General features: G+C 45.1%; 1 protein-coding gene across 2 annotated transcripts in view; it reads right to left on the reverse strand.

Annotated features, from left to right (window-relative positions):
* Nucleotides 1-4049: 4049 nt before the first annotated feature.
* The window catches only part of DDX25 (DEAD-box helicase 25), a 31525-nt gene continuing 12698 nt past the window's right edge, over nucleotides 4050-22876 (reverse strand). For both annotated transcript variants that reach the window (XM_075527894.1, XM_075527895.1), the window contains 4 exons: nucleotides 10483-10720; nucleotides 9653-9815; nucleotides 6640-6828; nucleotides 4050-4111 (listed from right to left, as the gene is read on the reverse strand). In XM_075527894.1, the coding sequence (XP_075384009.1) occupies nucleotides 4050-4111; nucleotides 6640-6828; nucleotides 9653-9815; nucleotides 10483-10720 (652 nt within the window). The remainder of the gene's footprint in view (nucleotides 4112-6639; nucleotides 6829-9652; nucleotides 9816-10482; nucleotides 10721-22876) is intronic.

The following is a 22876-nucleotide window of genomic DNA, read 5'->3' on the forward strand; positions in this document are numbered from 1 at the left end:
AAGGAAGAAATTAAGACATTACTTGAAACAAATGAGAATAGTCCATCACATCAAAATCTTTGGGACATAGCAAAAGCAGTTATCAGAAGGTAATTTATAGCAAACAACACACACACATGGTAAAAGGCGAAAAATCCCAAATTAACAACCTTAACACATCACTTTCAACAACTAGAACAAGGGCAACTACATAACTCCTCCAACAACAGAAGAGAAATCATAAAGTTTATAGGGGAAATAAATGAACTGGAACTCAGCCAAACAATAGGGACAATCGATGATACAAGAAGTTGTTTTTTTTTTTTAAGATTAACAAATGTGGCACACTACTGGCAAACATAACAAAGAAAAAGAAAAGATGCAAATATCTAAAATTTGAGTTGAAAAGTGGCATCTTATAGATCCAAATGAAATTTTTAAATTCTACAAAACACCACACTCCAGTAAGCTTCATAATCTATAGGAAATTAACAAATATCTGGAAATACACCATCTGCCCAAATTAATGCAAGTGGATGTAAAATACTTGAACAGACCCATAACAAAAGAAGAAATAGAGAATAATCATCACAAACTTCCAAGAGGAACCCATGACCAGATGGCTTCACGGAGGAATTCTACTAAATATTCAAAGTAGAGTTGTCATCAGTTCTACACAGACTATTCCAGACTATAGAAAGTGACAGCACACATACAATTGATGTATGGATTAATATAAGAGCTCTAAGAGCCCCCAATAAAATGATTTATTAATTTTTTAAAAAGTTACAGCAAACTCCCAAACTCAATCTATGAAGGGACCATAAAGGGAATAGTTGCCTGATGGAACTTACCAGAGATACTAGTAGAGATTTTATCAAAGATCTGAACTGGAAAAGAAGGTGGTAAAGCTTTATTTAGTATAGTCAAAGGCTGAGCTGTGTATGGTGGAAAGTATAACTCAATCCTCAGAGAGTACAAAGTATCTTGCTACATTCACTGTATCTAGTCTGTACACATTTAGTTTGTTCTGTAAACTTGGGGTTCAATTTTAGGATGGAAAACATCAAGAAAAATGTGTGAATGAGGAAATGACAAAATAAAAAATTCCTCGATTAGAACAAACATTTTTTCCACTATTAGAAAAATAATACTTTATAATACTGTACAGTATATTAGTCAATCATAACAATTAAGTTCCTTCAGGTTAGTTTTTCTTTAACAGTATAATTAATATGTGACAATTTAATTTTTATTTAATGTTCTTCTGAAATTAATTAAGCCACAATCCAACTAGAACAAACATTTATTGATCACCTATTATGTGCTGAGTAGGCACTATTAGGGGTTAATTTATAAGTGGAAAACAAGACTGCTCACCAGCTTACAGCCCATCACGGCAAGCAGATATATAAGGAGAATTGTGGGCTGCAAAAACAGATTCTGTACACAACACCAGAGCAACAATTCAGCAGTGGGAGCCCCATATTTACATGCTCCGTGTTTATGGGCTTCTTGAGACATTGGCCAGGACCCCCTATTGCTTTGCCTTAGGCTCTCAGCTCCCTCATATGAATGTGTCTTCTTGGGCTCTACGCTCAGAGTTGGGTCTATTTGTACAGGAGGATGCAAATTGTGTTCCCAAGTTCTTCTGGTCATTCCGTGGTGAGCTGAGTTTGAAGCACTGCACCGGGAGGCCCAGGTTACATACAACACAAGGTGGGACCAAGGACAGAATGAGAAACGAAACCAAGGCAAAGCAACTGCTGACGTACTGCCATTCTTTCATGACAGTCCCCTGTGTTAGAGTAGAACTGAGCTTCGTCAGGTTTCCAGCAACGGGCTTTGGGGAGTAGGTGCCCAGGGATTTCTTCCCACGGTGCCTCTCGGTGGTCTCGTGGGGGTGCCACTTCTCCATTCACAGTGGAGGATGGGATGGTCTCACGGCAGCAACTCCCCCTGTGATGATATGCATTTCTCGCTTATAGAAGGAGATGTGACTGGTAAAAAATGTTTGACTTGCATATTGTGCTTTTTTAAGATCTACCTACATGGGCTCAAACTAACAGCAGTTTCTTAAAAGATGAGATAGGAACCCCCGGGGCCGGGGGAAGGGGGACAGTTAGCGATGGGAGTCAGAAAGGAGGGTGGGAATGACTGTCAACCCTGAAGAACGTAGCCAACGTCACTGAACTGGACATGTAGTCACTGTTCAGTTACCGTTTGTTCTGCTGCGCATATCAACACCCACAAAAAGAAATGACATAAAAAAGGAGATTTAAATCTCCTCTGTGTTACATTAACAACTTGTATGCCTTCTCATAAGGGGACTCAAAAAGTTCTTGGAAAATTGTACTATCTTTAAGCTCCATTTTTCTATGAACTTTTGGAGGCTCCTTCGTATAGTCTATATTATGATACTACTTTAATTATGCAACTCTGTCATCAAAGTGCCTTCCGGTCAGACTGATGACACTGCAATTTCTTACTTCCATTTCCATAGTGGTATTTCTTATAGAGGGCAGATGATAAATCTCCTCTGTAGAATGCGGATGAGCTGCATGCATTTCTGGATCCTGCGCGCAGGGATACAGGGACAAAAATCAAAGGGGCAACATGAAGTGGAATGTGACAGCAGATATTCAGGACAAACTCTCCGTGCCCTGAAGCTGCTTCTGGGAACGGCTTCCTGTGCGAGATCTGGAGCTGGGGTCTGGGTGGGCTGAGACACCTGCACAGCTCTCGGGGAGAGTATCAGCTTCACCCTCGTGTTTTCAAGCGCGCCGGTTCACTTTTGAATAGAAGATGTGAGAAATGAAAAGCATCTCAGAAGGATTTGCAAGGAAAGTGTCCAAGATTCTCCGATCTACCACGATGCTCTTAAAAGCAACCCCCTCTGATTCCTTGGGATGTACTTTAATCGGACAAGTGGGCTCTCGACACCATCCATCCCGTCCTTGTTTTCAAAGTAGCACCTGTAGTAAAGCCACATGTTCAGAAACTACTAAATAATTGGCGGACGACAACTTCTCGTGGCATAGTGGGTCGTGTGTTGGGCTACCACAAGGTCAGCAGTTCAAACCCACCAGATGTTCTGTGAGAGAAGGAGACTTATTGTTCCAGCAAAGAGTTACAGGCTCAGAAACCCACCAAGGCAGTTTTAATCTATCCTGTGGGATTGCTACGAACTGAAATTGACTAGATTTCAGCAAGTTTGAAGAAACAAAATGGAAACATGTTTTAAAAGTATGCTTATCACTGGAAACATAAAGAAAATCAAAATGTTCCATCTTTCAAATTGTTTCATTTTAAAAAGATTTTACCTTGCACGGTCACCTGAGAGATTGAGAGAGAGAGAGAGAGAGAGAGAGAGAGAGAGAGAGAGAGAGAGAGAGAGAGAGAGAGAATGTGTGTGTGTGTATTCACACATGCACATGAAAGGATGGCGAGGTGCAGAAAGGAAAATCATTATGATTGTGCAAGTGATCTGTCTGAAGATATGCGACTTTTCCATTTCCAAGTGCTTGGATACTAACCTGAAAGTCACTGGTTCAAACCCACCAGCTTCTCATTCCATGGGAGAAAGGTGTGGCCGTTGGAACCCTCTGGGCCATTTACTCTGTCCTATAAGGTCGCCATAAGTCAGAAGGTATCGAAGCAGCAACAGGTTTGAGGGTTTTTGTTACATGACTTTCTAGTCCCGCAAACAAAACAAAAATCAGTAAAGCGCTATCGCCATCTGGTGGCTCTGCCAAACGCTCACAAGAGGTACGATGTAGTCACGCTATGGAACCAAGGCAACAACACACCTCCACAGCCCCGCAAAGCTACTTACCCTCAGAGAGATTAGAAATAAGAAGCCATGTCGATTTCTTTTTTATTCAAAAGAAGTATGAGTCTTACTTCAAAAAGACCTTGCGTCCTAAAACAAGACTATCATGACATTTATTTTGTCACAAGTGATGACAGTTCCATGTTGAAAAGGGCTCACCAGAAAAGTTTACCTCCCCAAACCACTGGGCTGCTTTTCACACAAGCGAGCATGATTCATGAATGACCAAGTTCTTTCTTCAATATTCAATCTTTTCAATTTCATCCATGTCTTCAGGGTCAAGCTGCTTAATATTGCTGTCTGAAGAAATAAAACAGAAGGGCCTGGTCTTAGCCCCGACCTTCATGGAAGTTCATTCCACAGAACTCTGAATTTAAAGTGACCCCTTTGGCACCTTGAGAAAGCATGAAATGGAGCCGCTCGCTTGAACAGATGCGGCAGGTATGGCACTGCAATGACTGACCACCACAACTGAAATGGCATTGACTGTGGCAGTCGGTAAGACATAGATGCCTTGGGGCAGAGAAGAGCTGGGCTAAAGGGAGGGCCTGGGAAGGGGCAGAGCTGAGGGGGTGGAGGATGGGGGAGACTGAAGCTCCCTCCACTCGGGTCCCTTCCCAAAACTAAATCAGGAGGTGGTTCCCACAAAACCCCACTGCCATAAAGCAAGTCTGACAGTAGAATGCTCCATAAGCTTCTGAGGCTGAAAGTCTTTATGAGAACAGACAGCCTCGTCTTTCTCCTGCACACCGGCCCCAAGTTCAACCCAAACTCACAGCCATCAAGATGGTTCCAACCCATAGCAACCCTATGGGGCAGAATAAAACTGCCCCTGTGGGTTTATGACACTGTAAATCTTTACGGGAGTAAGAAACAATCAGCTTTCCTGTACAGAGCAACTGGTGGTTTCAAAGTGCTGCCCTTGAAGTTAGCAGCCCAATGCATATTTCACATATCACCAGGGCTCACAGAGTGGCTAATGGCTTCAAATTGCCCAATACTTAACCCATTGCCACCTGGGTGCCTCCCACCCTTCCGGTAGTTCCAGCAGCAGGCCTTGTTTGTTCCTTCTCCGTGCCCCAGAACCGCCCCGGTTCTCCTGGCATGCATAACCGATCTCCCTGAACTGTCCATGTAATAATGGCTGCAAACCTTTCAGAATTATCTTCCAAATTTGCCAGATGAGGGGGCTTCCAAAAGTTCGGGGGGAAATCCCATGCTCTTTTCATTGCATTTTCCCACAAACTTTTTGAAGCCTCCTTGGGCATGACTGTGTACACTTTCCTGGGAAGAGTGGCCATGCTTCCAAAACGGTTATGCGCCAGTGCCCTGGAGAGTAAAATCAGGGATACAGTTGAAGGGATTCTGGAGTTCGTCTTGCCCTGCTCCCTGCTCATACCTGGGGCCTATGGGGCCTTTGGTTCGCTTTGAGAGGAGCACATCCCAGGATGGGGGACCTTTTACATTTCACGCTTCTATCAGAATACAGTCTGTCTGTCCAAAGGCATGCATTGTACAACCAATATGCTGCAATACTGATAGCAGACAACCTGAGAATTCAAGACTGTGCTACTGACATTGGGGCAAGAAGGAGGGGATGGATGTTCAGCTCAGAATACAGTCTCAAATGATTTTATTGTTCTGTTCAGGGTGATCCTACCCCTTTAAGGACAGGCCAAGGAGAAGGCGACCACCTTAAAGTCTACTTTCTATAATGTAAGGAGGCAGTTCTTCCTATCTTTACCTGCACACAGGCAATTAAATGCTGGCTCACCTCTGTGTCTTATGGCCTCTTCTTCTTTCTGCCTGAAATGACCTAACCCTGCTAAATCACCACAGGTGTACATTGAACACCACCTCTGTCACCCCCCCTCATATACTGGGAAGCTTCTCCAATATCAGTCAGGACAAATGCCCTGTTTCCTTAGTACTCTGGGTATACCGCTAGCTTTGGAAATACCATCGTGTGTTAGAGTAAGTATCTTCTCCCTAGTTGGATTGTGTGCCTTAAAAGCAGGCATGACAGCGGAGTCTTCATTGTGAACACATCAAATATAAAGGCAAACAAATGCTATATGAATGAACAGACAGATATATCGGAACCTCATTCCCAAGGAATCTGGAGAAACACAACAGCACTAGCTATCTCACCGGGGTTCGGAACTTGTTCTTTGCCTCTGGCCAGCTCCAAATGCTTCCAGGGGAGGCTGCTCTGGGCAGGAGGGTGAGAAGGTAGGGCTGCTTGGCAATAAAAGGCATATAAAGCTTTCTCTAAACGGTAGAAGAGGAACTGAAAACCTAGGCCTGACCCAAAAGCCCATGTCCCTTCCACACCATACGGGGGATAAAAAAAGTGATTTGGCTATGCTACTAAAAACTATTATTATTAAAAACTGATAGGAGGTCGATTATGACTCACAGTGACCCTCTAATATAGAGTACCACTGCCTCTTTGGGGCTCTGAGATTTAAAAATCTTCATGGGAGCAGACAGCCTCATCTGTCTCCCATGGAGCAGTTGGTGGGTTTGAACTGCTGACTCTGTGGTTAGCAGCTCAATGCAGAGTTAGCTCAGTGCATCACCAGGCTGGGTCACAGGATGAGATGACTATGTAAATCTGAGCTCAGATTCATTCCACTTGGGTTTCTTTAACATCGTGTAAGAATTGTGCCGTCAAATGCCTCACGTGAGGAACAGTCCTAAGAGCGAGATGCCGCCTGCTCAGTCTTCCCAGGACCCCAGGCTGCCTGATGCACGGACACCACCACCACCGCCTTTCCCAGCCTGGGAAGGCGCCCAGTTCATGCCGTGGAGGCCGTGCTACTTACGGAAGTGATCCTGGATTTTCATCAGCAGGGGCAACTTATCCACTTCAATCATATTAAAGGCAAGGCCTTTTTTCCCAAAGCGCCCAGTCCGCCCTATGCGGTGGAGGTAGGTCTCATAGTCTGGCTCCTCTGCTTGGTTTACAGGAAGGTCAAAGTTCACAACAATTGTGACCTGCTTCACATCAATCCCTAGAAGAGGAAAAACACTGTAGGTTCTTGGAAATATTTCTTAGTTATTCAAAGTGCCACACTTAAGGAAGGAATTCTCTCATTTTAGAAACAGAGAGAATGGATGATAACTCGAACCTGGCTTTGAATAATTGGAACAGGCACCTTGGTCAGCAGTTTACTTGTGCAGAGTGTCTATGACACGTGGAAGAGCGTGGGCAGAGGCTAATAAGAGAGGCATTTGAATATGCAGAACGTGTGTATGTGTGTGTGTGGGGGGGGGTAGATGTAGGGAAGGCGCTCTCGCTAAGCCCACAAAGGCACCTCCCCTTTCCTATCCTGCTGTAGGGAGCCCACAAGATGCGCACTGATGCTCTGTCCTTATCCAGCAGAGCGCCCCAGTTTCATTTACTCCACAGCCATTGTTCTGGTGAAGCCTTCGCTGTTCAAACAACAGTCAGAGGGGCTTCCTCTCGATCTCTTTGCCCACTCATCTCCTCTTCCTGGGAGTCACTGCAGCAACCTTCAGAGCACCTGGGGTCAGAACCTAATTGCTCAAAGTTTATGGGATGAAATGCACATTCTACAATACTTGTAACCCCTACAAGTGTGCTTCCATAACCTATTCATGAAACACTCCAATTATAAGCTCTTGCTATTTCCCAAACATACTGTAAATTCTCATCCAACCGAATCGCTATTCTTCAGTCAAAACCTGTCAAATAGGAGGTTGTCGAGGAGAACTTCTGGGATCCCTAGTGCCTTCCTGGCCCCACATTAACAAGTTGGCTGGGTCATGATCCATGGTGCTGTTTAAATTAAGATCAAAAGTAGAAAGGTGATACTACCTCATTTATATTGGTTACATGTCAAATGCTCAATGGCCACAATTGGCTAATGACCACCAACTGACCAGGGTAGGATAGACTGTTTCCATCACTGTAGGAAAGTTCTACTGGACAATGTTAGAGAGTCAACAAGAGTCTAGGTCGGCGGTTCTCGACCTTCCTAATGCCGCGCCCTTTCATACAGTTCCTCCTGTTGTGCTGACCCCCCAACCACAACATTATTTTCATTGCTACTTCATAACTGTCATTTTGCTACTGCTGTTATGAATTAGAATGTGAATCTGATATGCAGGGTGTATTTTCATTGTAACAAATTGAACATAATTAAAGCATAGTGATTCATCACAAAAACAATATGTAAATATATATTGTGAAATATTTATTTCTAATTACAAACAAATGAAGTTTTGTCTTAAAGCAGGGAGTAGCATGGGTACTTCACACCGGGCACACGTATGTGGAGGTATCTGCATGTGGGCAGACCCACCTGGAGACAAATAGAGGAGCGGTGTCTTGGTTCCTAAGACCAAAGGAAATATGTGTTTTCCGATAACCTTAGGCGACCCCTGTGGAAGGGTGGTTCAGGGCTTGTGACCCACAGGTTGAGAAGCGCTGGTCTAGGTGATAGCCCTGTAGGGGCAGGGATCTCATCCTTCTTCAGGCCACTACTCCCTGAGGAGCTGATACCAAGGGCTCAAGTAGAAAGCAAATGTTTTGAGAATGATGATGGCAACACATATACAAATGTCTTTGACACAATGGGTGTATGTATGGATTGTGATAAGAGCTGTATGAGCCCCCAATAAAAGGATTTTTTAAAAATAAAGAAATAAAAAGTAAATTTTAAAAATCCCCCCCCCAAAAAAAAGGAGGTCCAGTCTCGAATACTCACAGGGGCAGTTCTACCTGTCCCATAGGTTGCTGTGAGTCAGCATCAACTCGATGGCTGTGCGTTTGCAGTTTAGGTTTTTGCAAAGCGCTGTACTCTGGGGCCACTGCTAGCCTGGCGGTTTCTCAAGGATACAGGAGGATAGAAAAAGCTCAGAGGCATTTCTCTAAAACAGACCAAGGGTTTCCCCAGCAATCGATAGCTTTAAAATGACCTGAGAGAGGTTCGACTTCACTAGTCACTACAGAAATGTACATTACAGCTACAATAAAACACTCTACATGTATAATAAAACATACTACATTCCACTAGAATGTTACCTGGCAGGAATGCTGGCAACAGTGATTGCTGGCCAAGACACAAAGCAACTGGAATTCTCTCATCCTGTGGCTGGGAATGCAACAACGTGTTGGAAAAGTGCTTTGCATGTATTTTTGTAAAAGTAACACACCCTTATGATCGCACAGCAACTCTACGGGACAGAGTGGAACTGCTCAGAGTGGTTTCTGAGCCTGCACGGACCACTTTATGGGGCCTCATCTGTCTCCTGGGGAACAGCCCGCAGGTTTGCACCTTGTGGTCTGGCCAACAGACAGGGAAACCTATTTCTTTCTACATGAAAACCGATACATAAATGCTTACTATGGTTTTATTAAAAATAGCCCCAAACTGAAAATGATGCAGATATTCATCAAAGGAACAAATTACTCTGCAATAAAAAGGAACAGATACGTAACGATACTGATGACGTGGAGCAAGTCAGTGACAAAAGGCTCCCTCCTGCATGCTGTAATATACATGGCGCTCTGAAGAGGAATGAGAGGCAGACAGCGGTCAGAGTCTGCCGTGTGGTGGGAGGGCTAAATGGGCTGCCGTGGAGCGCTAGGAAACATTTGGGGCGATGGGCATGTTCTGTATTTCAACTGTGGTGGTAATTACACAACTGAGATATTGAAGAAAGTCATTTCACTACACAGGAAGAGTGGATTTTATCATACATTTTAAAATCATTCAAAAGTTCATGAAAAACTCCGTGATATTTTTCCATGCATGTTGTAAGCCCCGCCCCCCGCACATCATGCCTGAGCAACCCCGAGTTTATACATACCCCGAGCACAGACGTTGGTCGTTATCAGGACTTTCTCTTTCCCATCCCGGAACCTCTGGATGATGGATGCACGTTGGTCCACGGTCAGCTCCCCGCTAAGCAAAGACACCTGGTGTCCATCCTGCATCATCTCCACTGTCAGCCACTTGGCATTTCGGCGAGTCTATGAGAAACACACCCCCCACCCAGTCCTATGAGGAGAGGAAGCGGATGGGTGGGGTTTGCTGGTGCCGTGCTTGCAGAGTGGGATCGCAGGGGAGCGGCAGGGCGGCAGTGTTTGTGTCACCACTCCCTCAGTTTTGAGGAACCTTACACTATGGACTTTTCTTTCCCCCCCGTTCTTCTAAATAGAACCCCTGGTGGTGTAGTGGTTAGGTCTTAGGCTATGATATGCAGAGTTAGCAGTTCAAAACCACCAGCCACTCCATGGGAGACAGATGGGGTCTTCTACTCCTGCAAACAGCTACCATCTAAACTCATTGGGTCAGTTCTACCTGGTCCTACAGGGCCCCTGGACCCCTAGGCCAGTGAGTATGGTCTGGGTTTGGTTCTTGTAAAGGATCCATTCTGTTAATCCTGTTCATTTGCTTTTCACAATTTAATTAATTAGACACCTCATTTCATTTAAAACTACTAAAAGACCCCAAAAGCTTAAAAAATTAAGTAACTTGCCCAAAGTTATAAAGCTCATCAGTGGGAGAACTTTCTTTTTAAGAATGCAAATACATTTCTGTGATGGTTTCCACTGGCTAGGTTAGTACAGGGGAACTACCTCTCTCTCTCTCTGTAGGCAGCCTAGCCTGAGCGAGCTGAAAGTGCACACAGTTTACCTGGCAGAAAATGATGGCTTGGCCAATGGTGATACCGCCGTAGATGTTGCACAGGGCTTGATATTTGCTTTTTCTGTCCTCACACACTACGTAATACTGCCGGATATTGTTCAGAGTCAGCTCCTCTTTGCGCAACTTTATGACATTAGGGTCGGGAATTATTCGCTCAGCAAATTGCCACACGGAGTCCTCGAAGGTGGCCGAGAAGAGGAGCATCTGGCACCTGGAGGGCAAGGCTCTGCGGGGGAGAAGAGGCCATCACCGACCTGTGATCCTGTTCCTCCTCCCGGAGCGAGCGTGTCAAGCATGCCACTGCCCGCGGCCATCAGCTCCACGGGGCAGTCTGGAGAGCTGTCCCCCCAAGTGTGAGCCATGGGCCCTGACCCTCCTGGCCGCCAAGAAGTCTTAAAAACGTTCAAGTTGAATGTGGACCAAAGAGCAAAGTCTGGATGTATATTCTGGCGTGTGGGTTTTCACATCAATGTTTTCCTGAGGAGGAACCAAGAGTGCTGCCTAGGATGTGCCTCGAGGTCAAGATCTCAGCCGTGGGGAAGAGGAGAGAGAGACTGCTCACTCGAATTTGGGGAGGAAAACACAATACTACTACTAACTTTATTAAGAAAGGGAGAGCTGAATATAAATACAGACTGCAGCGGAAAGGGAAAGTGCGGTCTTTAAGATATACGCGGAACCCATGAAGACAAATGGGGTTGATTTAGAAGAAGTTCAAAACCAGACAGAAAGGGGGTTATTCTGTGAAAATGGCAAAGTAAAGAAGATCCTAATTCCAGCCCTCCCCAACCAGAAAACAGTACGTGGCCTTGAGGGACTCCATCAAAGAGTAGAGGACAGCAGTGGGGAATGACAGATAGACAAGGATCAATCAAGTCACTGATGAATTCCAAGATGGCAGACTAGGCAGGCACTACCCAGAACGTCTACAATAAAGACTCAAGAAAACAAGTGACATGGATATTGATGAAAAATCCTGGAACCCATGGCCTGATAAGTGAAAAGATAAAAAGAAGTCAATGAAATATCAACAAGGGGAGGAGCCCAAATGAAAGAGCGAACAAGAATCCATTCACCTCCACCTCCACCTCTACCGCCACCTCCACCGCCACCGCCGCCACCACCACCCCCACCTCCACCTTCACCTCCACCACCACCTCCAAGCCCTTTTGGATTATTAGAAGCAGCACCATTGAAGGGGCTCTACATGCCCAGTATGGCACCATCACCCATGTCAGAGATCGGTGACCAGAGGTATGACCCCTCCTTACCCTGTACACCTCCTGGTGGGGTAAACCCCTAAGAGTGGATATGCCCCACGGAGCCAACAGAGAGTCAATGCATTCTCCTCATTGGCAGTGCCATATTGCTTTTCCTTACCTTTCTGAGTTCTTTCCCCCCTCCCGCCCCAATTTTCTTTTCTTTGCCCCCTTCCTCTTCCCTGGCCACTTCTTTTCTTGGTCCCAGGAAACAACTCCACCCGCCCTCCCACCATCCTCACAGTTAGAGCCAGGAGTGGAGTGAGTCCTCTAGACCCAAGATCCCTGAGCAGTGAACCTCCTGGACCCAGAGGACAGCTGTACCATCCGAGGAGCAGCAGCAGAACCAAGAGCCAGAGCCTGGAACAGAGGGAAGGACTTCCCAACCCGCAGAGCAGGTAAAGCTGAGTGCTTCTTTGCATAAGCTGGCTTGCACAGTGGGTGACTCTAGGCACCGACTGGGGAAGATGTTACAGCTAACTTACTGAAGTGGACTAAGTGCCTTCAGGCTGACACTTACTGGAGTGGGGTGCCTCTGGGCATAACTGAAGGAGCTGGGTTTGCTGACCCACAGAGCTTGAGCTGAATGCCTTCACACACTGGGACTCCAAGAGGAGGGGTACACCCCACTGGACGCTGATTAGCAGACCTGAAAGAACTCTGTCACATGTCCTGATAAATAATTCAACCCTGAGCATTTCGCACTGGCATTACAATTTGTTAGCTTCCTTTAATAAATCTTTTCATAATGATTTTTGGGAGTTCTTTGTAGCCTGTAGTAGATTTTTGAGCCTGGGGAAGTAAAATAGAAAACTACTAGAAAACAACACCAACAGCAATGGGAAATGAAATGCTAAGAAAATCATCAGCCAAAAGAACTCAGCACAAAGATAATTTACCCAGAGACCATCAGTACCACAAACAAGAAACACAGCAATTCCAGCAGTAAACACACACATACAGGGAAGCAGTAAACACACTCATACAGGGAAGCAGTAAACACATTCATACAGGGAAGCAGTAAACACATTCATACAGGGAAGCAGTAAACACATACATACAGGTAAGCAGTAAACACATTCATACAGGGAAGCAGTAAACACACTCATACAGGGAAGCAGTAAACACATTCATACAGGGAAGCAGTAAACACACTCATACAGGGAAGCAGTAAACACATTCATACAGGGAAGCAGTAAACACATACATACAGGTAAGCAGTAAACACACACATACAGGTAAGCAGTAAACATATACATACAGGTAATTGCACTGAGTGCAAATAAATTCACTGCAGTAGTCTAGAGAGTAGCAGAATGGATTTTTTTAAAAGGCTCTACGATGGATGTGTGGTGATTGTACAATTCCCTTTGATGTCACTGAACGATTGAACTGTTTAATTATATGATATGTGAATTATGTGCCAATAAAATTGTTGGGTTAAAAAACACTACACATCAATGGAAAAATATAAATTAAGCAAATTGCAATTAAAAAGGGGAGGGACAATATTATTTTCTGATAAAATAGACATTAAAACAAACACCACCAAGAAAGACAATGGCATTACATAATTATGACAGGATCAATCCGACAAGGTAACCATAAGAAATATCTACACACCCAGTGAAACAGCCTCAACATAAATAAACCAAACTTTAACAGAACGGAGAAGAGAAATAAGACAGATCCACAGTACTAGTTGCTGTTGTTAGGTACCACTGAATCAGTCCACCCTTTGCACAGAATGAAGCACTGTGGGTCCTGCCACCTTCACAATTGTTCCCATGCCTGAGCGCACTATTGCAGCCACCATGTCAGCCCATCTTGATGAGGGCCTTCTTCTTTCAATGCCCCTCCATTTTACCAAGCATGATGTCTTTCTCCAGGGACTGGTCTATCCTCACAATGTGTCCAAAGTATGTAAGATGAAGTTTCACCATCCTACCTCTACAGAGCACACTGACTGTACTTCTTCCAAGACAGATCATTTTGTCCAATGTCCACATACATTCTAGGTATTGAAAATATCATGGCTTTGGTCAGGCACACCCTACTCCTCTAAGTAATATCCTTGGTTTTCAATACTCTAATGTGGTCTTTGCAGTAGATTTACCTAATGCAACACACCTTTCAATCTCCTGATTGCTCCACGAGCACTGATTGTGGATCCAAGCTAGATGAAATCTTGACAACTTCATTCTTATCTCCATTGATCAGGATGTTACCTACTGGTCCGGTTGTGAGGATTTTGGTCTTCTTTACTTTGAGTTGCAATCCATACTGAAGGCTACACCCTTGATCTCAATCAGCAATTGCTTCAAGTCCTCCTCGCTTTCAGCAAGCAGTGTTGTGTCAATGCATATCTCAGATTGTTAATAAGCCTTCCTCCAATCCTGATGCCATATTCTTCTTCATATAATCTAGCTCTTCTGATGATTTGCTCAACATACAGATTAAGTATGACGAGAGGATACAACTGTGACACATACTTTTCGTGCTTTTAAAGCAGGCAGTGCTCCCTGATCCATGTACAAGTTCCGCATGATCACAGGGAAGCTTTCAGGAATCCCCATCCTTCTCAAGGATATCCGTTGTTTGTTATGATTCACCAGTCAAATACTTTGGCACAGTCAATGAAACACACGTAAACATTTTTTTCCTGGTATTCTCTGCTTTGATACAAGATCCGCTAGACATCAGCAATGATATCATTTGCTCCAACCCCTTTTCTGAATCTGGTCTGAACCTCTGGGAACTTGCTATCAGTGTACTGCTGCAACCCTGGTTGGATGCTCTTCAGATATGTTTTAATTGCATCTGATATCAATGATATTGTTCTATAATGTGAGCATTCTTTTGGGTCACCTTTCTTTGACAGGGTACAAATATGGATGCCTTCCAGTCAGTTGGCCAAGTAGCTCTCCTCCAAATTTCCTGGCAAAGATGAGTAAGTGCTGTCATTGTTTCATGTGCTCGTTGAAACATTTCAATAGGTATTTCATCAAGTCCTGGAGCCCTGTTTTTGGCAAATGCTTTCAGTGCAGCTTGAACTTCTTCCTTCAGCACATTGTTCATATGCCACCTGTTAAAAGGGTGGAATGTCAATTAACCAAACCAAACTCACTGCCATCGAGTCAATACTGACTCATAGCGACCCCTGGTGGATTTCTGAGACTGTAACTGTTTGGGGGAATAGAAAGCCCAGACTTTCTCTCAAAGAGCTGCTGGGGATTTTGAACTCCCAACTATGTGGGCTACACCACCAGGGTTCCTAGTAGACTTTAATACACTGCTCTTGAAGGAAAGAACTAGACAGAAACTCAACAAAGATACCAGGTGATTTAATAATGCAATCAACCAAACAGGCTTGATAGGTTTATATAGAAAACTCCACCAAAGACTATAATAGACCATAGCTTAGTCCACAAAGCAAGTCAAAATAAATTTTAAAACAATTAAATACAAGAAAACATTTTCTCAGATCAAAATGCTATAAAATTGGAAGTCAACAGGAAAAATTTAAAATATATCAAATACAAGGGCACTGAATAGTATGTTTAAAATACACTGGGTAATACCCAAACCAAGACATAACTTATTGCTGCTGAGTTGATGTCAATGCATATCAACTTAATTTAGGATTTTGAGTTTGGAAATCTTTACAGAAGCAGACAGCCCCAACTTTCTCCACCAACCTTGTAACCTAGCAACCCAATACCGAACCCACTAAGCCACCAGGACTCCCAGATGACTAGAACCTGCAAAAAGTTAGATATTAAAACTTTCTGTGTTCATTAAAAAAGTAAAAGGGGGACTTAGAGATTGAGAAAAAGTGTTCACAATAACATATTGGACGAGGGGATAACCTCTGAAATTTCTAGAAAACTTCAACACATAAAGAAGAAAAAGACAAACCAATTATAATAGGTAGAGGACATGAACGGACACTGCAACAAAGAAGATATCAAGTAACCAACAGTCCCCCCTCCCCATGATCACTAGTCATTAGAGAGATGCAAATCAGAACAACAGCCAACGAAAAATAAGGTGGCGAAAAAAGGGTAGCAGGGGAACGGCACTAACCCACCTAAGGGGAGGGCATTGTTTATATCTCCACAGGGAAAGAGGGACCTGACTTCCACCCAGTGCTCCAATATGTGAATGCAACAGTCCAGCATGAAGCAGGGAACCAGCAGAGAGGTCTGAGGGGCCAGCCCCAATCCCAACTACATGGACAGCCCCCAGTCCCCATATAAGAATTCATTTCAGAGGACAGCACTGAAACTACAGCTCAGGGAGTGGGACATGCCTGATCAGAGCACAGTGGAGCAAATGAAGGGGGAGGAAGAGAGAGTGGAGCACATCTTGGCCCACCAAGCCTTGAGGACAATATCCCTGCTTGGAGAAGCCAATGTACAGAGAGGACCATAGGACAGGTCCCACTATAAGACACGACATCCCTCACTGACCCATAGCCTTACAGGGGACAACATTGGAGACACGGTGTAAGAAATGCTCCTGATCTGACCCCACCACACCGAGGCAAAACACTAAGGGTATGCAACAGAGCAGCAAAGGGAGCAGAGCAAGGAAGTCCCAAGGGAGTACCAAAAATAAGACTTTGGGGCCAGAGCATGGCACCCCATCAGAATCGACTGGAAAATACTCCTAAAGGTCAACAAACAGCCCTTGAACTAGTTACAGGCTTTCCTCCCCTCCCCACCCCCCTCTTGTCATTGGTTTTTAGTTGTTGTTGCTGTTTTGTTTTTTGGGATTTTTTGCCTTGCTTTATTCTATCTTGTTTTTTTTGTTTGTTTGTTTTTTGTTTTTTTTACATATTATTATCTCTGCAGGTCTATCTAGATAAGATAGGCTGGATAAACAATCTGGAGGAGAAAACAACAGGACTGATGGTTCCGGGGGAACATAGTAGATAGGGTGTTGGGGAAAAGGAAATGGTGTTAACAAACCCAGGGATAAAGGAACACCAAGTGACCAAAAATAGGTGGCAAAGAGCATATAGGAAGCCTGGTAGGGCTTGATCAAGGACAATGTAACTGAGAGGAATTACTGAAACCCAAATGAAGACTGAGCATGATAGTGGGACAAAAGGAAAGTAAAAGGAAATAGAGGAAAAACTAAGGAGGCAAAGGACATTTATAAAGGTCTAAGTACAGGCATGTACATAAATAAATATATTTATATATGATGGGGAAATAGATCTATGTACATATATTTATAGGTTTAGTATTTAGGTAGTAGATAGATATTGGGTCTCTACTCTAAGTACTCCCTCAATGCAAGAACACTTTGTTCTATTAAACTGGCATTCTATGATGCTCACCTTCCCGACATGATCACTGAAGACAAAGCAGGTGCATAAGCAAATGTGGTGAAGAAAGCTGATAGTGGCCAGCTATCAAAATATACGGCATTTGGGATCTTAAAGATAAACAAGCGGTCATCTAGCTGAGAAGCAACAAAGCCCACATGGAAGAAGCACATCAGCCTATGTGATCACGAGGTGTCGATGACATCAGGTATCAGGCATCAAAGAACAAACATATCACATCATTATGAATGAGGGGGAATGCAGAGTGGGGGCACAAAGCCCATCTGTAGGCAACTGGACATCCCCTTACAGAAGGTACGAGGGGAGGAGACCAGCCAGTCCGGGTGCAATGTAACAATGATGAGACATACAACTTTCCTCTAGTTCTTAAATGCTTCCTCCCCCCACCCACTATCATGATCCCAATTCTACCTTACAAATCTGGCTAGACCAGAGGATGTGCACTGGTACAGATAGCAACTGGAAACCCAGGGAATCCAGAAGATGATCCTTTCAGGACCAGTGCTGAGAGTGGCGATACTGGGAGGGTGGGGTAGAAAGGGGGAACCAATTATAAGAATCTACATATAATCCCCTCCCTGGGGCATGGACGACAGAAAAGGTGAAGGTAGATGTTGGACAGTATAAGACATGACGAAATAATAATAGTTTATAAATCATCAAGGGTTCATGGAGGGGAGTGCAGGGAGAGAGGGGAAAAAATGAGGAGCTGATACCAAGGGCATAAGTAGAAATCAAATGTTTTGAGACTGATGATGGCAACAAATGTACATATGTGCTTGACACAGTGGATGTATGTATGGATTGTGATAAAAGTTGTAGGAGCCCCCAATAAAATGATTTTTTTAAAAAGAGTTGTATGAGCCCCCAATAAAATGACTTAAAAATTTTTTAATTGAATGGAAAACCAATTTGTCTGTAAACTTTCACTCATATCACAATAATCACAAGTTCATTAGATGTATTACTTAAAACATAAATTACTCAAAAATGAAAAATGACATGTTGCATTTGTAGGACGATTGCCTTTCCCACCATTCCTCCCCATCCCCCAGGCCACACAGGCGACAGAATGCCACAAACTGGAAAAGCAAACCCAGCGAAAGAACCTGCTTCCCAGCCACTACCCACTGCCCGGACGAAGGGACGGGACCCCAGCCTTCTGCTCTGACACCCACAGTGCAAACCTTCCAGGATCCATGGAGCGTGTGCGCGCATCCTGGTGATGCCGTCAAGTAAGCACTGGGACTGTGTGACTACATGTGGGGTCAGCCGTCAAAACCACCGGTTTCTCCAAGGGAGACAGATGGGACTGTCTGCACCCAAAAAGATTCACAAAGCTTCCATGCAATCCATGCTTTGATCTCTGGACTGCCGTTTCCATAAGAATTGATTGTGGATCCAAGTAAGACAAAATCCTTGACAACTTCAACCTTTTCTCCATTTATCTGACCCCTGCCCTCGGCCACCATTATCTCCATCCCTCACCCATCCATCCATGCTAGGCTCTTCCTGACTCAAAGGTCTCTTGTATTTACACGAGGATTCCACCTTCAGACCCTGCCCCGCTCCTGCCTCTCTGTGAGGTAGCGGAGAGTGGGGGGGGGGGGGGAAGGGGGAATTCAAGTGCCTTCCTTTTTCTCTTCCTGACGTATCTGCTTTGGAGAAACCTCTGGGATCTTTTGCCTCTGACTTGGACATTTATATGAAAGAGTTTGAATATCTCACTCAGTCCTATGACCTTACCTGGCACGATATTGATATTATTCTTATAATTACCTTTTCCCTCAAAGACAGGGAGAGAGCCTGGGTGGCGGCTCAACAGAGCTGCTGAAACTCAGGCCCGGAACGGGGACCGGAATAGACCGAGTTCCTAACTGGAATTTCCACCTTGGTCAGAGGGCCTGCACTCTCTGAGATGGCACGGTTACACACCTCACTGGGGACTTGCAACAGGCGGCAAATACAGCAGTCCATTGTGAGAAGAGCAGAGAAGTCCGTCAAGACCCAAAGGAAAACCTTTCCCAGTTTTCCTCTGGCCTCTCGGGAGCTAGTCTTAAGTTTGCCAGGGTTGATCCATCAGTACCAGGCGGCACTGCTTGACTTCACTCACACTGCATCTCACAGTCAGCTCCAGACAGGAGGAAACTAAACCACTGAAAATGGCCTTCAAGCTCCTCCCTGCGGCCTTTAAAGGCTTCAGTAATCGAGAGGAACAGGAAAAAGTAGACAAACTAGAGGGACAAAGCTAAATATCAGATGCTAGCTAACGCCCTTCAGGACAATAGGAATGGATCCAGACCAGTAAACACTGGGCCACAAATGAGTGTGCCACGTGGACCCTGTTTTAAATGCTCCCGAAAAAGGACACTGGGCACGCAAATATCCCAATCCTCATCTCACGCCATCGAAGCCTTGCCCACACTGGGAGGTAGACTGCCCTTTTCGACAGAGCGCAGGAAGAACAACCTCTTCCATGACACCCCTAAGCAATCAGCTCAAAGCAACTCATTGTCAGAGTTTCTAGGCTTGGCAATAAAGGACTGACGGTGCCCAGGGTCAACGGCCCCACTGCATCACCCATCTCGAGCCCAAGGTAACGATCATCCTCTCAGGTAAACCCATTTCTTTCCTTTTAGACCATGGAGGCCACTTACTCAGCACTACCTGAACATTCAGGACAGACTTCTTCAGCACCCACGACTACTGTAGCTATAGTCTCAGAACCCCACATTACACGCCACTCTTATGTACCCTTTATAATGTACAATTCTCACACCAGTTCCTAGTCATCCCCAAATGCTCCGTCCCCCTACTGGACAGAGATATTCTTAGTGGATTCAAAACAGTGGTAACTTTTCATTTCATTTACCAGGGGCCCCATACGCTCCAAACTTACAGCTTCTCTTACAAGCCACACCAGACACGCGTCCTGCCTCCATCCCTCCCCAAATAACTCTAGTGACCCGAGACCCCCCACCCATCCCACTTTACCATGTGCTCTAGTTCATCCTCGCGTTTGGGATGCCACCCAGCCCTCCGTTGCTTTGCATCTCCAGCCTGTTTACATCACATTAAGAGACCCCTAGAAATGTCCTAATGTTCCTCAACACCCTATAGCTCTTTGACACCTAAAGGGCCTCAAACCCATCATTTCGAAACTCCTCAAACACTCTTTTTGCCCACACACTCTCCCTATAAGACGCCCATTCTTCCAGCTATTAAATGTGACGGCAGCTATAGACTTGTTCAAGATCTTAGAGCCATCAACTCAGCTGTGTTGCCTATCCATCCATCGCTGCCAACCCTTACACTCTGTTCTCTTCTATGCCGCCCGGTACTATACACTACAGTCGTACATTTAAAGGATGCCTTCTTTACTCTCCATCCTGATAAAAAGGGATCAACACCTTTTGGCTTCCACCTGGATGGATCCAGACAACTGTGTTGGGGTGCCTTACCTCAGGGGTTCATAAATAATTGTCATTTATTCAGTCAAGCCCTAGAGATGTACCTCTTGTTTTTAGACTTTTCCCCCAGCTTTCTCCTCCACTTTGGGGATGACCTCCTGCTATGTGGGACCACTCTTCCAGACTCAACCATCACACCAATGTTCTAAATTTCCTAGAAGACAAGAGAGTGTCCCCCATCGCAGTCCAACTTTCTCTCCCTTCTGTCATCTATCTGTGGGTCTTACTCATAAAACACTCCAGAGAGATCACAGCAGACAGCAAATGCCTTCTGGCTCACCTTCCAACTGCCTCTACAAAAGCTGACGTGCTCTCCTTTCTAAACCTTGTGGGCTCTCTCAGGCTGTGGAGTCCCACTTTTAGCATGTTAGCTAAACGCCTCATGAAGTGGCAAGAGAGGATCTCACTCAACTTCTAGACTCAGCAAAATCTACTGAAAAGCCACAGAGAACACTTCAATCTGCCCTGCTCCCAGCGCCTGCCCTCTCTCTTCCCAGTCTAACCCGCCCCTTCCCTCTGTGTGACTGAAACTCACAGTAAGGCTGTGGCAGTTCTAGGCCAGGAAATAGGACCCCCTTCGCTCCTGTAGCTTATCTATCTTTCACTGAAAAGGACATCAACATTCTAGGGACCCCACAGCAGTGGGAAATAACAGGGTGGGCACTGAAGCCCCAAAGGCCATCCTAAACACCACATGATCTACAACCAGTGGCCATCCTTCCTGGCCACCCTAATTTCAACCCTACAAAGAAACAAGAACTTCTTTATAAAGAGGCTCAATCCAAAGATGGATGGATCCTGATGGGAGGCTGGTAGTCTTACCAGACACCCAGGCAACGTCCATTCTAACTGAGGTACATTACACTCTCTGCATGTGGGGTACCACCCTAATAAAGCCCGTCTTTTTTTCACCCTCGCCTGTCCACACTGCTCTAACAAATTTCCCAAGGATGGTACTAACTGCTCCATGACATCGTCTCAGGGAGGAATTCACCCCCACTCATTTCCCACTCCCCAGACAAGGGGACCTGTTCTTGGACAAGACTGGCAAATTGACTTCCCACACATGGCCCCGCATAAAAGGGTCCACCACCTACTCCCAAAGGTTGACACTTTCTCAGGATGGGTAGATGCATTCCCTTGTACCTCAGAAGGGGCAAAGCAGGTCACCCAGTACTCACAGATGAATCACTCCCCGTTTTGGCGTGCCAGCCTCCCTACAGTTAGACAATGGTCCAGCCTTCTTCTCCCAGGTAACTCAGCTTACCGCTCAGGCTCTCAACGTGCGATGAAATCTACACGTACCTAACCGCCCTCAATTGTCAGGAAAAGTAGAAAAAGCCAATCCCATCCTTAAATCTCACTTATCCAAACGGTTCCTCAAATTTTATCTGCCCTGGACTTACTTACTTCTTGCCCTTTTGCGTATAAGCCACACTCACAAACCTCTCCTTCTCAGCCCGTTGAGTGAATATACAGCAGCCCCTTCCTTTTAGAAATCCTCCCTTCTGCTTCCCCTCCGCTAGGAGACGAGACACCCACGCTCCACCTTGTCAGACACATTCTCAGGACACAAGCGTACACGCACCTACCTCTGCCTTATCCCACTGAAGAGGTACGTTTTTCAGTTTCCCTAGGACAACAAGTATTACTAAAATCGAGACAACCTGGTCCCCTAGCGTCTAGGTGGGAAGGCCATACATGGTCCTTCTAACTACTTCCACAGCAGTGAGACTGTCAGGAAAACCTCCTGGTACCACCTTTCAATGAGCAAACCTTTCCCTCCCAAACCTCCATCTTCCTCATCTAATCCATCTAATAGGAAAATCGCTCTATCCACCAATTCCTACTCCTCCCAAATACTGGACCAACAAGCTTACATTACCTCATGGGCTCTCTCAGCTTCTACTGGAGACGGATGCCCACACTTCTGCAGCACCAATTTCTCACTGTCCTTGAGTGCACTCCCGAGGATGTCACCTGGTCTATCCTCAAGGCAACACCCCTGGAGACATCTTGCAGTATACTGAAGACCTCTGTTTTTCAGGGTACCTTCATGTTATTTTCCTGTGAGGAAATGGAACTTTTCTCATTCCTTCTAATCTGCTGCCTAGCCCCACTGTCTCTCTACCATTAGAGAACCCGCTGTGTTAGCTTGTCCAATGGGCCACGGTTCTACTCTAGTCTCAGGAGACCCCTTTAGTCTCCTATGTCTCATTGGGGGTCTTGTTACTAGGTTTCTTTTTGGCATCAGTCTAGAAGCTGCTTCCCTGAAAGATCGGAGCCAATGCCAAAAA

This window comes from Tenrec ecaudatus, chromosome 12 (assembly GCF_050624435.1).
Source record: "Tenrec ecaudatus isolate mTenEca1 chromosome 12, mTenEca1.hap1, whole genome shotgun sequence".
In the NCBI taxonomy this organism is placed as follows: domain Eukaryota; kingdom Metazoa; phylum Chordata; class Mammalia; order Afrosoricida; family Tenrecidae; genus Tenrec; species Tenrec ecaudatus.